At 44.0% G+C, this 18,272-nt stretch overlaps 1 protein-coding gene across 3 annotated transcripts in view; it reads right to left on the bottom strand.

The window, feature by feature from the left end:
* SCYL2 (SCY1 like pseudokinase 2) overlaps positions 1 to 18,190 on the bottom strand; it is a 61,255-nt gene extending 43,065 nt beyond the window's left edge. For all 3 annotated transcript variants that reach the window (XM_055118474.1, XM_055118475.1, XM_055118476.1), the window contains exons 1-2: positions 17,947 to 18,190; positions 5,376 to 5,580 (exon numbers count right to left, since the gene is read on the bottom strand). In XM_055118474.1, the coding sequence (XP_054974449.1) occupies positions 5,376 to 5,552 (177 nt within the window). In that variant the 5' untranslated portion in view covers positions 5,553 to 5,580; positions 17,947 to 18,190. The remainder of the gene's footprint in view (positions 1 to 5,375; positions 5,581 to 17,946) is intronic.
* Between the last annotated feature and the right edge of the window lie 82 nt (positions 18,191 to 18,272).

The following is an 18,272-nucleotide window of genomic DNA, read 5'->3' as shown; positions in this document are numbered from 1 at the left end:
TCACCAACTACATTGCAGTCGAAGGCCATGTGGGGGAAGGGCGTTGCGGGCTGAATGAGGGCTAGAGACTGAGCACAGCGGCCACTCAACACCTTTGTTGCAAACCACAACAGCTAATTAGAGAGAGAAAGCAGAAGGGAATGCCTTGCCACAGTGGCAGGGTGGGGTGGGGGGGAGATGGGATTGGGGAGGGTGGGAGGGACACTGGGTTTACGGGTGGTGGAGAATGGGCACTGGTGAAGGGATGGGTTCCCAAACTTTGTATGAGGGAAGTGTGAGCACAGAAGTGTATAAATCTGTAACTGTACCCTCACGGTGATTCTCTAATTAAAAATAAATAAATTAAAAAAAAAAAAATAAAAATAAAATAAAATAAAATAAAAAAAATAAAAAAAATAAAAAAATAAAATGAGGTTTCAATGCCATGGTGGAAAATTAGCTAACCTTTAAGGTACTAGCCACTAGTAGGCAGGAAACTCAATTCTGAAACCTGAGGCTTAAAAGAGGCAAAAGAAGAAAACCAATGTCAGGGCACACAGACATATTACAAAACTAACTTTTCAACAGAGAACACTGACATATTCTGGCATATTGCAAAACTATCTTTTTCCTCAAAGCATTAACTTTCAAGAGACAAGAAAAGTAGGAAAGCTTCCTAAGATAACCAACTCTGGGCAGTCAGCACATGAGAATGGGGTTCTAGTATCTGAGAAGGTTTTTTATATTCTGCAAGCAAGCACCAGTGGAAAATCCAATGATATCAGAGGTTATCAGCAAATGACCAACTCCTGATATAAACACAAAACCGTAAAATTCACTTGGTTAATTACACGATATATATACCATATATCCTCAATAAAAAAACACAAAGTTCAGTATATGTGGTATTTTTTTTCATTTTCTACTGATATGATAGCACAGTGGTAGGACATTCACCTTGTACGTGGCCAACCAGGGTTCGATTCCTCTGCCCCTCTCGGAGAGCCCAGCAAGGTACTGAGAGTATCTCACCCACACAGCAGAGCCTGGCAAGCTACCTGTGGCATATTCAACGTGCCAGAAACAGTAACAAGTCTCACAATGGAAACGTTACTGGTGCCCTCTCAAGCAAACAGATGAGCAACAGGATGACAGTGACAGTGATGATTACATAAGCAATTTGTTTGGTATTAGAAATCAATCACTACTTTCTAACTGTGCATCTCATGGTGATTCAGTTCAAAAAGAAAAAAAAATCAGTCATGTGTGTATCTTCATGACAGTGTTAATAGTTTTTAAAGAAATCAATGCACAAAATAAGCTATTTTGGGGGTCCGGGGAGGGTCCCCAAGCAGTGTCCAGAGGCGGGGGGGGGGGGGTGAGGGGTTTCCACTGGCAATTCGCTGGCTGGTTGCCAAATTCACCAGCAGCTCAGTGCAGACACCCAAAGGCACAACGCTGCTCCAGCCCTGCAGCACCTCAGACACCCGGAGATGTACTACAACTAGTAGTGCTTCGGCTCTGAGGGCTGCACCCAAAGTACATACTTTTCGATGAGCTCTTGGTTAATTGACAGAGAAAAAACAATGCATAAAAATGGAAACCTAGGGGCTGGAGTGATAGTACAGCAGGTAGGGCATTTGCCTTGCACGCAGCCAACCCGAGTTCGAATCCCAGCATCCCATATGGTCCCCTGAGCACCGCCAGGAGTAATCCCTGAGTGCAGAGCAAGGAGTAACCCCTGTGCATCGCTGGGTGTGACCCAAAAAGCAAAAAAAAAAAAAAAAAAAAAAAAGGCAACCTAAATCAGTATTTAAGATACCCTGGACCTAAAAATCTTGCAACCAAATGTAAGTAAAAACCACCTTTATAGACCAGTTGGCATGCTACAAACTATATGCCAGTGAATCTATGGTAGGACCCAGATCCCTACTGCACTGAAGGTAACCAAAGTCAATTCAGTCTTTAATATGCTGGTCTAGGAAATAAACTGATTTGGGAAAAAATTCAAAGTAACACATGCTCATATGCATTATATGATTGTATAATGGTGACAGTCATTGGAAAATACATACATATATATATATATATCTTATGTTACATGCTACACTTACAGGAAAATTGGAGCAGTTTCAGAGACTATATTTTTCTTTTTTAAGAGTGTAGAATAACATTGGTTTGTCCTTTCTGCCTTGCCACAGGGAACTTAGGTTTATTGGTTTACTCCCATCACAGTGCTTCCATTCCTCTGTGTTTATTTGTAACTTCTTTCTTTGTGCTGTTAACTTATATTGTTTTCCTCTTCTCCTTAAGTCCTCTGCATAGTTAATTCAGAGCAGTGTCCTTTTTGTATGGACACAAGAAGATAGTTTATGCTATGCTTTTGTAAAATTGTCTCTGAATGATATTTACCTCCTGGACATCTTTTCTCTCAACCTAAACCTCAGTTGCCCTCACTTCCTTTATCCTCCCAAGCAGGATATAGGAATCCCGATGAGGGACTGGATGGACCCAGGGCAAGCGGTGAGCAATGTGCTACCTGGCATCAAAATAGGCCTGGCCAAAGTGCCATATGCTTAACTAAAGTTAAGAGCATGGTCATGGACAAATTCTGTCATGATCCAAAAGTAATAACTAGATTCAAACCCTGCTAGGGTTAGGAAAGATTAATCTGGCCTGAGCACTGTAGTCTGAATCTGTGGCAAGATGTCCCCAGGAAAGCCACCCTATAAGCCTCAATGTATCTCTTACTGTGTCCATACAAAAATAACTAATATTAAGAAGTAAAATTAAGATGTTAATTAAGATGTTAATTAAGTTATTGGACTAAGGAGAAGAAGAACACCCCTAGGAGGGAGGGAGAGAGGGAGAGAGAGAGAGAGAGAGAGAGAGAGAGAGAGAGAGAGAGAGAGCAGGGCAGCAAGATGGAACGCAGAGAGACTAGCTAGGGGGACAGACAGAGAAGGATATAGAAGAATACAGGAGCAGGCACGTGGAGAGAGAGAGGCTGCGAGATGGAGCGAGGAGAGACGAACAGGAGAAACAGGAGGAGACAGGAATGAGGGGCAGTGTGAGACTAGAATGGGGGGCTCAAGGAGACTGGAACGGACGTGTGGGGAGAATGGAATAAACGGCAACTGATCAACCAACTGACTTGGCCCTCGTTTCCTCCTTTGTCTGCCCAATGGCACGGGCCGCCACAGCTCAGGGGAAGGGCCCGCCGGGGCTTCCTCTAGCCCACCAGAGATTATACAGAAAGCACAGAGGTTTTAAATTGAAGAGCTTTCAATAATTAGAACATAAAGATAGTAATAAAAGATGATACAAAAAAATCCTCCACATTCAGACCACAGTGATAGTAGAAAGGTTAGGATGCTTACTTGTATGCAGCTGACTGATGAAATCCCCAGTACAACATCTGTCCCCTAAGTACCTGAGGGGTCACACCTAAGCACAGAGCCAGGAGTACCTGAGTACCATCAGATGTAGCTCTAATCCCCCTTGCACACATTTCTTTCTTTCTTCTTTTTTTTTTTTCTTTTTGGGTCACACTCAGCTACTCAAGGAGTTATTTCTGGCTCATGCACTCAGGAATTACTCCTGGTGGTGCTTGTGGGACCATATGGGATGCTGGGAATCGAACCCAGGTCGGCCGAGTGCAAGGCAAACACCCTACCCGCTGTGCTATCGCTCCAGCCCCTTGCATACATTTCTAAGAAAGTCTATTGGACTCTCAAGTGAAGGTTTTTTAAAATTTTAATTCATTCAAATTACTCCTCACTAAAAGAATATTTAAGAAATACTTATCTTTGAACATCCTCAAAGGACTAGGTCAGTGCCTCTGATATGCCAAAGATCCAGCTTCAAGACCCAGAACTGTGTACTGGGGCACCAAGCCCAGACAGTAAGTAGCCCCTCAACACCATAGCCAGGTGTAGCCCCAAAACAAAACCTTTAAAATCAATACACACCAAAACATATTACTATTATTTCACAACTGGATCCCCTCTGATGGTTTAAAAAACAAGCAAACAAAAACCCTATTAAATAATAAGTAAAACTATCAGGTAAACACAAAGATTATTTTTATTTTGCTTTTTGGGTCACACCCAGCAATGCTCAGAGGTTACTCCTGGCTTAGCACTCAGGAATTACTCCTGGCGGTGCTTGGGGGACCATATGGGATGCCGGGGATTGAACCCGGGTTGGCCGCGTGCAAGGCGAACGCCCTACCCACTGTGCTATCGCTCCGGCCCCCATAAAGATTATTTTAGATAAACAAAATTTTTTTTTTTGGATTTTGGGGCTCACATCCAGCGATTCCCAGTTGTCACTCCTGGCTTTGCACTCAGGAATTAATCCTGGCAGGCTCAAAGGATCATATAGAATGCTGGGTATCGAACACCCAAGTTGGCCGTGTGCAAGACAAACATACTGCCTACTGTACTATGGCTCTGGTCCCTAGAAATCTATTTTTAACAGGGTATGAAAGAGTAAGAATGGACTAAGATACACTTAATTTAAAAAAATTTAACTGAGTATTTTGCCAACAACCAGACAAATATGAAATGCAAATTTGAGAAACAAGACCATTTCTATTCTAGAACATGCACAGGCACCCTGCTATATACTCTTTTGGTCAACTAACAGATTTGTTTATTAAGTAGGAAAAATTACAAGATAAGATGATATATCAAACCATATGCTTGCAACCAGGAGATCTCAGCAGAGCAAAGTGCAATCCCTGGATATGAAACATACAATTTGAACAATGCAAAAACAAATTTACACACCTGGTCATGACAGAGGAGATCCAGGGCATGTTTCAAAGTGTGTGGGCATGTTTCAAAGAGTGAACTATCGGGATGTAAATCATACTTACTACAAATACATGCCCTGCATGTATGAGTCCTGGGTTTAAACCCCAGCACCACGTAAAAGAGCAGATATTTTTGTATGGTTTCATCAGGTAAAATGAGAACAAAAGAACCCATTACTGAGGCCAGAGTGATATTGCAGCAGGCAGGGGTATGCCTGGCACATGGCTGACCCAGGTTTGATCCTTGGCACCATATCCTTGGGGGATATGCGCCCCCAATCCCCTCCAGGAGTGCAGAGCCATGGGTAAATGCTAGCACCACCAGGTGGGGAAAAAAAAAAATTTAGTTCTACTTCTGACATTTTATAACACAAAAATGAATAGGTACTGAGACATATGTAAATTTATGATGGCATGTGTCGGATCCTGGTCTGATCCCTGGAACTGCACATGGATCCTAGAGCACCACCAAGGGTGATTCCTGAGCACTGCTTGGTGTGTGTGTGTGTGTGACCGAAAGATTTGAAAATAACAATATAACACACGTACAGTATGGTATATATCAGCGAGAATTTACCTGTTTTGTTGACTTTTTTGTGCCATTAAAAATCTTCCAAGCTAGTCCATTGCCACCACTGGCAATGTGTCGACCAACATCAAATTCTCTAGTGACAGGATTTCCCATTACAGCACTGGTGACATCAGCTGTTACTTTCGTAACAGTACTCTTCAACTTATTAAGCATGGACTCCATGGCTGCAAAACTGGGTAGTTACAGATACCTAGAAACACAGGAGATAGGAGAATGCTCATCATTGCTTTTATTTAAGCACTAAACATTCATTAATCTGAAAAGCTTATGTAAATAAATCCCAATGAAAAAAATCCTACATGGATGAAAATGACAACTTGGCTTTATCTTCAGAAAACTCAATATACTTGGGCGTAAACGTTTTAACATCAATTGCCACAGACTAATAAAAGATCTATTCACACCTGACACTGATGTAACATTGCTCAGCTACATAATGAACCACTGAAGATAAAGTGGTAGAGAAGGTCTGAATCTTTCTTCACACTTAAAGACAACATGTAAACCTGAAAGGAAATAATGCCGTGCTAAGCAATAGGTTTAAGTTTGGGGGTGGGGTGTTGGACCACTCCCGGCAATGCTCAGGGGTTACTCCTGGCTCTATACTCAGGAATTACTCCTGGCAGGTTCAGGGGACCACAGGGGATGCCGGGGATTGAACCTGGGTCATCTGTGTGCAAGGCAAACACCCAAACCACTTTACTATCTCTCCAGTCCTGCAATAAGTTTAAATTTTATAAATCACTATTAAAATAACTGCTGAACCATGAAATCAGTTGAGAACAATTCCTAAAACAAAGTGAAGCCACCCCTTTGATAGCAAAAGGAAGCAAAATGTGCAAATCAGCAAGTCATAAAAAAAAATATTTCTTTTTAGAGTCTTCCAGACCAGCAAGCCTGGTTTGATGCCTGGCACTGCATTATGTTCCTCCAAGTACTGCCAAGCGTGATTCCTGAACAGAGCCAGAACTAAGCCAGGTACAATAGGTGTGGCCCCAAGACCCAAAATTTACACATCTGGGTGCAAGGACACGGCTCAGTGGTAGAACACATGCCTGGTAAATGATTGCCTGAGTTTGCCCATAGGCAGTACTGTACATCACCAAGTATAATCCCCAGAATAGCCATGAGCAACCCACTATCTCATAAAAAATGTGTCTGACTCACTGACACTGCAAGGACAACAAATTTACATCTGGCCATGAAGAAGAAACAATGACTGAAAGTACCTACTCATCTTGAACAAATAAAGACTAAATGTATGGGGTATTTTCAGAAAATGAACAGGCAGTGATCCCAGTAATAAAACCACTAACGAGGTGAGTCCTAGAACTGCTCCAGTTTAGGGGCACACTGCAAAAACACAGAGCAGAGAGCAGAATTCAAAGGAGAAGCCTTGCTGAGGAGAGAAACTGCAATTCAGAGATCCTGAAGTGACGGAGTATTCTGGAGCAGATTCAAAAAGGGGAACACAGGGAAAGAACTCAAGAGTCTGAGTGCATACAGAGGGCCCAGGGTCAATTCCTGGCATCATATGGTTTTTGAGCTCTGCTGTGGAGCAACCCCTGACCCCACTGTGCGGTAGAACTTTCAAAGAAAAAAGAGAGGGAGCTGGAGTAATAGTGCAGCAGGTAGAGTATTGCCTTGCACACAGCCGACCTGGGTTCAATCTCAGCATCCCATATGGTCCCCCGAGCACCGCCCAGAGTAATTCCTGAGTGCAGAGCCACAAATAACCTGAGTATCACTGGGTATAACCCAAAAACAGAAAGAAGAGAAAGAAGAAAATAAAGGAAAAGAGAAAAAAAGAGAAGAGCTAGGGATATGGTTCTGTGTCTGAACACCTGTCTTGAGTGTGGGGGGCTCTGGGTTAGATTCCTGACACAGCACACTCCACCAAGTACTCTGCCTGGATTACAAGCTTCATCACCAGTTTGCACAGAAAGGACGAGGTGGAAGGCAAGGGGAGGGGACAGAGGTGGAGGAGGAGAGGAGATGGAGGTGGAGTAGACGGAGGAGGAGAAGAAGGGGGGAGGAAGAACAAGAGGAGGAGAAGGAGGAGGAGGAAGAAGAGGAGGAGGAGGAGGAGAATGAAGAAAAAGAAGGAAGAAAAAAGAGAAGGAGGAAGAAGGAAAAGAAAAAGAAGGAAGAAAAAGAGGAGGAGGAAGAAGAGGTGGAAGAGTAGAGGAGGAGGAAGAAGGGGAAGGAGGGGGAGGAGGGGGAGGAGCAGCACTTGCTGCTGTGCTGAAAAGGAGCTGCCACCATTGGTACAGGGGTTCCCCCCTCATGCTGTCACGCAGACTATGACACTCTACCAGGTGGGCAAAGTCCAGAGAGCCGACAGCTGAGAGTCCCAGAGTTCACAGGGTTTCACTTACTCTCTCACCAGTTAGAGTAGGAAATCCTCACTGATCACTAAAGGCATTCATTAGAAATTCGGGTCCTCCATGTTTTTGGAGTAAAAAAACGACTCTTAAATCTGCCCAAACAAACCTAAAGCTTCTAACTAATTGTATATTATCTACTTACCAAAACTCACGAAAGGAAAACTTAAATAAAATGAATACTGGGCCAGGACACAGGGAAAGGCATTTGCCTTGCACACAGCTAACCCAGGTTCCATCCCCTGCATCTCATATGGCCCCCCAAGCACATCCAGGAGTAATCCCTGAGTGCACAGCCAGGAGGAACCCCTAGTACTGCTAGGTATCGCACAAAAACCAAAAAGGAAAAAAATATCGACTAAACATATAATACAACATTTAGCATGCAATCAATTACCAGATTGGACAAGAAAATGTGAATAGAATGATGACCAAATATCAAGCTCTATGAAGACTCTAAAGTGAGACTAAAGAATTAGTAAAAATAGTTTTTTAAGTTATCACATGTGTGAGTATAAAGGCAGGAATTGATGGCTGGAGAGAATACAGCAGGTAGGGCATTTGCCTTGCATGTGGCTGAACTGGGTTTGATGCCCGCCATCCCATATTGTCCCCTGAGCCCCTCCAGGAGTGATCCCTGAGTGCAGAGCCAGGAGTAACCCCTGAGCACTGCTGGGTGTGAACAAAATACTAAACCAAAAATATACATGTTGCCCTCAGTCTGCCTGTTTTATATGGCCTGCAAATGTTACAAATAAACCAATGTCACCCCCAAGTTAAAGGGAAGCATAAACAAATGAAAGAAAACAGTATTTAAAATGTGGTGGAGAGATAACACCCCTTTTGTGTCGTGCAGAGACACAGCATGCTGGAACATAAATGTTAATACTAGTCTAAATCGTGATACCACAAGTTTAAAAAATGAAAATTCTAGACAGGAAAAAGTAAAATCTAAGAAAAATTGAAGATTTTCAGGAGCCAGAGTGATAGTACAGAAGAGGGTAGGGCATTTGCCTTGCACATGAATGACCCAGCATTCCATATGGTACCTCCACACAGAGTCAGGAGTAATTCCTGAGTGCAGAGCCAGGAGGAACCCCAGAGCATGGCCGGGTACAACCAAAAAAAAAAAAGAAAAAACAAATTCAGAGAATTTCAGTAACAGCATAGATAGTGGACATAGGAAGGGGTATTGAAGCCTTAAGATACTTGTGTTATAATGCCCCAAAAGGGGGGGGGAAGGGGAAAGAGAGAAAGAAAGAGAGAGAGAGAGAGAGAGAGACAGACAGACAGAGACAGAGACAGAGAGAAGAAAAGTGCCTGCTATAAAGACAGGCAGGGGTGGGGGTGGGGAGTGATGGGAGGTAACCTGGGGACACTGGTACTGGGAAATGTACACTGGTAGCAGGATGGGTGTTGGAATTCTGTATGACTGAAATCCATGAAGAGCTTTGTAAGGGTTTATCACAGTGATTCAATAAAAATGTTATTTTTTTAAAGAAATGTGTGTTAAAAGCTGGGGCAAGGCCAGGGAGTACAGAAGTCTCTCTGGCCTTCTTTGGCCTTGCACTCAGCCAACCCCTGCGGACTCCCCACCACTGCACATCGTCCCCCGAGCATATAGCCAGGAGTGAGTCTAGCACCAATGGCCAAACAATAATCCCCCACTCCCCAAAAAAGGAACTTAGTGGAGATGATTAAACTCACAGTGATCTAACACAAATAATCACAAGTCTAACGTATATAATGCCCTATCCCGAAAAGAAAAAGAGAATAGAGAAATCAAATATGAAATATAATGTCTAAAATATTTTCCAAATTCACTGAACATTCTCCAAAGCCTCAGAGAGGACAGAGGGACAGCAACAGACTGCAGCACATACGGTGCAGCAAACACACTTGGGTCCGAGCACGGCGCAGTTCCTACCACTGCCGGGGGCGAATCCCTCCCCTGCCAGTCACCGAGCACAGAGCCAGGAGTAGTTCTCAAGCAAAACAAAGTTAGGCCCGGTAATAAATCAACAACAAAAAGGACCAGGGAACTAAAAGAACCACAAGCAAGATAAACGCAAAGAAAAGCTAGATGTCAGGCTGGAGAGATAGAACCATGGGTAGAAAGAGCTTGTCTTGCACGCGTTCTACCCAGATTCAATCCCTGCCATCCATATGGTCCCCCAATACCACCAAGAGTAATTTCTGGGTCTTCAAAGATTCAGGATAGACCCTGAGGCATTGCCAGCTGAGGCCCAAAAAACCAAACCAAAATAAAACAAACAACTTCGATGCAATATCAAATGCAAATCAGCGATTAAGAGAAAAGTCAAAATCACAAAGAGGAAAGTTATAGTAATGCAATATACATATTGCAATATAAAGATATCTTTCAGTATCTGTATTGCAAACTATAACGTCCAAAAGGGGGGGAAAGGAGAGAGGGAGGAGAAAAGTGCCTGCTACAGAAGGAGGGGGGTTGGGTGGGAGGGGACACTGGTGAAGAGATAGGTGCTGGAACGTTATGCAACTGATACCCAATCATGAACAACCTTTGTAACTGTGTACCTCATTTGATTCATTTAAAAAAAAAAAAAAAAACAACTTTTTTAAAAAAGAGGCAATATATAAACAAAGCAGTGGTTCCCAAATTTACCTGGCTTACTGCCCCCCTTTCAGGGGTGAAAAAATATCACTCGGTACCTACTTACTACTCCCCTGGGTCATTTCAGTGCCCCCTGTACTACTCACTTTGAAAAACAGTGATATAGTAATATAGTAAAGATAATAATTTCACTCAGGATTCTGGCCTGATAAGTCCAATAAGGAGTTCCAGGTCTCCCACCCCCTAGGCCTTTGTGGAACAGGAAGAGGATTCCTTTCCCTTCCAGCTGGGTGCTGGTCGCCTCCAGGCCCGCCCTCCACTCAGCAGGCCCACGGCCACATCTGCATACTCATCACAACTCACACTGTACATACTTGGCCCTCCTGTCACTGGTGAAGACAGGCCAGAAAGGAAAAGAGCAACACCAGCCCAATCCCTCAGAGACTTCCGGGGTGGGGGTTAACAACAAAGATTCACCCTCAGAGCAGAATAATAGTAGAGTGAGTAGGGCGCTGGCCTTGCACGCATCCCATATGGTTCCCCAACACCTTCAGAGTGATTCCTGAGGGCAGAAGCAGGATTTAGTCCAGAGCACTGCTGGGTGTGAACCAAAAACAAAAAGGGGGTGGAGAGCAAGCAGGAGATCAGGTGAAGCAGACACACAGTGAAGACGCATAAAAAGAAGTCCAGCAAGCTCAGAACGTTGCAGATGGCCTTACTGTTGGGGAGCTCCCCTAGCCCCCCAAGAGAAAGACAGCTGATCACTTAAAAATAATAAAAATGGATCGTTTTTATAACATTATGTTAGTAAAACGATAAACAGAACTGCAGCAAGGAAATAAGATATGCTTTTGAAAGATCCTGACGTTGCATGTGTGGTAGTAGAACATCACATGAAGGTAGAGTAGAGCAAGTTAAAGGATGTAGTGTAAACCTTAGTGTAACAATCAAAATAATAAAAAGGTATAGTTACAAAGCCAAGGGTGTGGGTCTGGGCACAGGTTGTTGGTAGAGCCTACCGAGTTGGTAGAGAGTCTGGGGATAGCTTGCTGGACCGAGTTAAATCCCTGGCACCATCCTACGCGGTGAGTGCAATCCTACCGGCGCTGACATTTTGGATCCCCAGCACCTTAACAAAATGCATGCTCTCTGGTACATCTCAAGCAGTTATGTGAACACTGCAAGTAAAGCATGCAATTCCCACCAAGTATGGCAACTAAGAGCGCAAGAACCACAACCAAATATGCTGTTGTGGAAGCAAAACAGGAACAGCAATAACACAATGAGCAGAAAAGGAAAAGAAAAAAAGCCAACTGTAAAAACAAATGGAATCCTCAGGGAACCAAATAAAAAGGTAAGAAAAATAAAAATGTACTAAGAACAAATGTGACAAGTAGTAAGCTAGTAGATTTAAATCCAATCATGTAGATAATTACATTAAATGACATACATGCTTCCATCCTGAGCACAATAAATAACAAAAAGTAGAGTGTCAAACTAGATGAAAAAAAAAGATAATACATGGCAGAGAGATAAGCCAAGGGACTGAGTACAAACTTTACATGTGGGAGGCCAAGGTTCAATACCTGGCACTACATGCTCCCCTGAGCACGGAGCAGAGAGTAACTGCTGAGCACAACCAGGATGGCCCCCAAACAAAAAACAAGCATGAAAAGAAAAAAAGAAGAGGCCAAAGAGATAGTACAATAGGTAGGGCACTTAGTTTGCATGGTGCAGGCCCAAGTCACACGAAGCTGGCCCAAGCTCAATCCCAGCACCTCATGAGGTCCCCACATCTGCCAGGTGTGACCCATAAGCAAAGAACCAGGACTAAGCCCAGGGAGGAAGGAGGGAGGCAAATTTCTGCTGCTTACAAGAGAGACGCACTTTAAACCTGCTTATCCTTTCACAAGGCTTTTTCCAAAGGCAAAGTTATAAATGACAACTCTCTATTCCTCTAAACTATTTCCCCTTGAACACTATTTATAGAATTCAGTTTAAATCACTTTCCCCTCATATAGCTCAATTCAAATAATACTGGAGCAGCTTCAGCAAGATCTCAAGGTTTTATCTAGTATCTGGCTCAGCCATCACTTGACTTTGTAGAAACAATAGGTGAATGTGCTGCAGTACAGAAAGTGGGTTAAGTTTTACAGCATTTGAAGACAGGTAAATTGTGGAGAGCCTCCATGGGACCGTGCTTCGTGAACACCTGTTTCTTGTTGGTTGCACTGTGCTTCGTGAACACCTGATGGGGAATCAGGATGTCTTGTCACGCTCACAAGTTGTGGCTAGTTTATCAGCTGCAGATACTTGAGGGCAAACAAGCAGGGAGAGGTATATAAGGGGGGAAGCTGCCTAGCTAGTCGGTTCCTCCTCGTTCGTCCCTCTCTCCTCCTCCTCGTTTCCCCTCGTTCCCGTTTCTCCCCCCTTCAATGGAAAGTTCCTGAATCGCAGCAAGAAGGATCTCCGAGTTGCGTGTTTCTTCGCTGGTCGAAGCAGCGCACGACAGTAAATGAAAGAAATCAGCAATTCTTTCAGTTCTACCTACTCACAAGTGAAATTCTATTTATACCAAAACAAACAAAAACTTCCTGTGTTTTCAATACAAGTACAAAATAAAAGGCCTTTACTTTCAAAGAATAGGGGTTGGCGAGGTAGCTGCACAGTCTGAAAGGTATGCTCTGCATGCAAAAACTTGGGTTTCATTCCCAGGATGGTCCTCTGAGCACCGGTGGCAGAAAATGAACTGGGAAAAGCACTAAACTGGGAAAATCCTCTAGGCACTATGTTGTGTGGCAAAAAAAAAAGAAGAAGAAAGAAAGAAAAGAAAAAGAAAAGGAAGGGAAAAAAACTTCTAAGAGAAAAATCTCAAATGATGAAGTCAGGGCTCAGAGAGCTAGAACAAGGGTTAAGGTACTTGACTTGTCTTGCATATAGAGTTGATCCCAGTTCAGTCCCTGACACTGCATGGTCCCCCTAGTATCTACCAGAAGTGACCCGAAAGCACCACCAGATATGAGACACACCCACCCATCCTCATATTAAAAAAAAAAATTAAAAAGTGAACACAGGTGCCAGATAGATACTATAGCTTTGCATGCTGCTGAATCCAGTTTTCTCACCAACACTATATCATCACTGAGATCACAGCTTGAGAGCTCTCCCCGCAAAAAAAAAAAAAAAAAAGTAGTTAGCTTTTTTTTTTTCAATGTGAATTAAAAGGTTACGGTAGTGTGACAATAAGATTACTGTTAATTGTTAGGGTCAAGGCATTAAGACTTTCAGCAAACACACTACACTGACTACAAAGAATACACAAAATAAGTACAGATGAACTCAAAAAGTTTGTCCTGTGACTTTCTATTTAAATGCCTGGAAATTAAAAAATATCTAAGGCTGGAGTGACATTACTGCAGGTAAGGTGCTTGCCTTGCATGAAACCAACCTGGCACCCCACACAGTCCCCAAGTCTGCCAGGAGTGATCCCTGAATGCAGAGCCAGGAGTAAGCCTTGAGCACAGTTGGTGTGGCCCCAAAACCAAACAACAAATAAGTATCATTTATATGGTCATTTGTATACTCAAATATATCATTAAATTTTGTAAACTGAAATACGAATTGTATTAAAGTCACAAAAGCTTTGGTAAAATATTTCATAAGATTTGTGGATAGGGGCCAAGGAGATTACTCACATGCTTTATACTTAGAAATATAAATATAAATGTAAGTATAAAACATGTTTTACATTCTGCTATGGTCTCAAGCACTGCCAGGAGTGCCCCAACCAGAAGTTGTCCCTTAGCACTACTAGGTGTGGCCCAAAAACAAATACAGGAAATAAAAAAGATTTAGGGAAATAAATTGGACCTACATTTCTATACGCAGTGTGTATCATATGCACATAAAGATGATCCTGATATATTTTTGAAGTATGTTATTTCTTTGGACTGGAGCAATAGCACAGCGGGTAGGGCGTTTGCCTTGCATGCGGCCGACCCGGGTTCGATTCCTCTGTCCCTCTCGGAGAGCCCGGCAAGCTACTGAGAGTATCTCGCCCACATGGCAGAGCCTGGCAAGCTACCCGTGACGTATTCGATATGCCAAAAACAATAACAAGTCTCACAATGGAGATGTTACTGGTGCCCGCTCGAGCAAATCGATGAGCAACGGGATGACAGTGATACAGTGATAGTTATTTCTTTGTTTTAGGGCCATACCTGGCTGTGCTCAAGGTTTACTCCTATCTCTGCACTCAAGTATCTCTCCTGGGGACTCAGGGGACCATATAAGGTGCCGGGGGTCAAACTGGGTTGGCCATCGGCAAAGCAAGTGCCCTACCCACTGTACTATCTCTCCACCCCACATGTTGGTTTCTGTGGGAGTACACAGGGATTACCAGAATTTTTTTAAGTGGTTAACTGCATTCTTTAACCCATATAGAAATTATGTTTAAGCTTATTTATAATAAGTTTAGTATCGTAATTGTTCTCTTTACAAGACACACAGTATCTACCTTATGATCACTTGAGCTGCAACAGATGACTTACAGAAGGCAAATCTTATTTAGGAAATAAAGAAAAGTACAGAAATTTAGCAATGCACAATGCAGCATCCATTCAACAAATTATTAGGTATTACTAGGTGAAAAGCCCCATGGGAGGTGCAATAGGAAAAACAAGAAATAAAACATTATGTTTTTTTCACTGTTTATGGACTAAGACACTTCATGTTTACAGACTTCGACACTGTGCAGTAGGATTTAAAAAGCTTAAAAAGCAACATGAGGGATTATAAGGCAGCATATGCGTAAATGTCAAATTAGTAATTTGAACAATAAGGAAGATCTTAGGAGAGAATACATCAATAACAGCTCATATGTTTAGAGTAATTTTTACTACAGAAAATCAGATTCTTGAAACTATCGTAGCTCTTTTCTTAAGTTGTAGGATGATGATAATTTTTAACCATTCAGTTCTTCTAGCTGGAGAAAGAATAACTGCATAGAAAATTAGAGCAAATGTCACTGAGGACATTTCCTTCGGTCTATAATTCTTCCTTAATTTAAAAACAAAATCTGAAATAGTTTAGTACAGTGTATGAAAATTGAAACTCAAAGTACTGAACTATGTCTAGGACAAAAGCTTTCAAACTCTGAACATAAAGTAACATACTCTACATGACTGGATAATTTGTTAAGCCACACAGATGCCTATGTCCTATCTCTAACCTTTAGAATCAGAATCTATAAAAGAATGGGGAAGAGAGGCAGTAGATATTTGCATTTTAAGTAAGATCCCAAAGTGATTCTGATGCAAAGTATGGGAATTAGTTTGTATAATTAAATTCATAACCTTCAGCAACCAAGAAACCTGGTTCAACTCTCAATTCTAATTATTATCACAGTGACCACTGAGTACTTACCAAGCACTCTTTATCTTTTAAAATGAGAAAATGCCACCCATACATCAAGTGACTGTGAGAATTAACGATGACAATACATGTAAAATACTCAGTACAATTCCAGTCACATTTAGAAGGCATTCAATGAGTTTAATCATTTAACATTTTTTTTTTTCTTTTTGGGTCACACCTGATGATGCACAGGGGTCACTCCTGGCTCTGCACTCAGGAATCACCCCTGGCGGTGCAAGGCAAATGGCCTACCCACTGTGCTATCGCTCATTCAACATTTATTAAGTAGTCACTCTCAGGAGGTGAAGAACAACTAAACTTCAAGGAAGCACTGCAAGTTCAGGCTATATGCCTGAAGCAGAAGAGAAATCATGGAGTAATGAGAAGAAAGGAAAGCCAGAAAGCACTGTGGAAAAAGGGTTGAAAAGTCAATCAAGGGAGCCAATAGGTTGTTGAGGATTTTAAAGACAATGAAAGCCACTTTCAAAGAGTCAGATGTGGGAAGAAAACTATAGAGAGTGTCACAGTAAATGCAGTAGCCCATAATTAGGTGAGGGAGGTAGTCCCAGTGATGATGGCTGGAATTAGAAAATGAGGAACTGACAGACATAATATTCAAGAGGCAAAATGAACATCACATGGAGAGAGAGCAAGTTATCAAACTGCAGAAAGGAACAAACAATGATGCTAGTAGTTCACTTCAGTCAAACAAAAGACCTATTTCTTCATGGTGGGTAAAACAGGAGTTTCAAACAGAAGAGGGTATATAGCTATTTGCAACTACAAGGCAGATCTGTATAGAAATATTTCATTGAATGGAAGTATAATGAGCCTGTATTTAGGAATGTCAGATAAAGGGTAGGATTCTGAAGAATAGGATAGAGAGCAGAGAATAAGGAGACTCTGAAGAAGAAAGAGAAATAGAATCCTAAAGAACAGGATTCTTGAGTGAAGTGGATCTGACAGAAAGCCCTTCCCCTGGGTTCCTTTCTTTCAGACAATTTCCCCTAAAGCCTGTTTGACAATGACAAGTGTAATATGGTTTCAAGAACTTTGATACTCAGCTGATCATTTTATAACTTTAAAAAATATTTAAAGAGTAAGACTTTTTAAAAATAATAATTAAAAAAAAAAGCTTACAAAGTCCAAAATGAAGCTTCAAGCCATTCCCTTAAACATGACACACTTAGGGGCATTTCAGTTCTGCTCTATACGTTTTCCAGAACGAAGTCAAACTACTTTTAAAAAATCCCCTCTTACAGAATCCTTACAGAATACCTGAATCTGATCTGCAAAATGAAAACAAAAAAATTAAAAATTTTTAAAAGCAACTAGTTTTTGTCTACGGTTTGAAGCCACTACAGCCAGAAGCGTCTCTAAAAAGGGTTTTGTGCCGGGTCTGACTTGACAACGTGGATTTCCCGGATCACTGATCACGGCTGAGTCTGTCTTCAGCCAGATCCCAGAAGTTTTTGCAAGCTCCTCGGTCCACACCTTCCTCCGCCCTGTCTCAGGCAGCTTCGGAAGCACGAGGGAGCAGAGAGAGCAGAGCAGAAGCCACCCCCGAGGGGGCTGCCGGGGCTCCACCGGAACCCCTGCCCCACCCACCCAGCCACCCACCCACCCACCCAGCCGGCGCACAATAACCTTCGGGCGGGCGCCCGGCCGAGCTGTCAAGCCGAGCCGTCGGGGCTCGCAACTTCGGGGAGCGGCCTCGCCCGCCCAGGGGAGCGGTGTCCACTTTCCCCCAAAGGGAACCCCGATGTCCAGCCCGGAGACACCCGAGCTGCCCGGTCCGAGCGGGCGACCCTCCCTCCCGCGGGCCCGAGTCGCTCCCTCGGCCTTTTTACCCAAGGCCGCTCCCGGCGACTCCCGGGGGGTGGTGGGGGGCTCCCGGAGCCGCTTGGCCGAGACGCGCGGGCCCGACGGCCGCGCCCACTGCCCACCACCGGGCGGGCCCGCAGCCCCGTCACCAGGCAACAGCCGCCAGCGCCCCGCGGCCCGGGAGGCCCGGTCGGCGCGCGGGTCCGCTCCCCGCATCCCCTCGGCGGGAGGTGGTGCGGGAGGAGGGGGGTAGAGGGAGGTCCCCCAGCCCCGAGCGCGGCCGCGGGGGAACCGGGGAAGGACGGAGTCGCTCGGAGCCCCGGCGCCCCGCACTCACCTCTTCTTCCCCCTCCTCGTTCCTCCCGGGAGGGGCGGTGCAGACGTGCGTTTACCCCGCCCCCCCCAACACGCCACACACACACACCCCAAACACGTCCAGTCGGCTCAGCCGCAGCGCCGGGTCTCTCCCGCCGCCTTTAGTCCCATGAGCCCCCCGCGAGCGCAGGGCCTCGGAGGCTGGAGCCGGAGGGAAGGGGGAGGGGAGGGGAGGGGCCGGGGAGGAAGAGCCCGGGAGAGGAACGACCGAGCGCCCGGCCGACCCGGGCCTGACGTCACTTCCGGCGGGCTCGGAAGGGGCGGGGCCCCGGGGGCCGGGGCGGGGCC

Source organism: Sorex araneus, chromosome 10 (genome assembly GCF_027595985.1).
Source record: "Sorex araneus isolate mSorAra2 chromosome 10, mSorAra2.pri, whole genome shotgun sequence".
NCBI classification, from domain to species: domain Eukaryota; kingdom Metazoa; phylum Chordata; class Mammalia; order Eulipotyphla; family Soricidae; genus Sorex; species Sorex araneus.
Note: the sequence above shows the minus strand (reverse complement) of the source record. Positions and strands in the feature narration are given on the sequence as shown.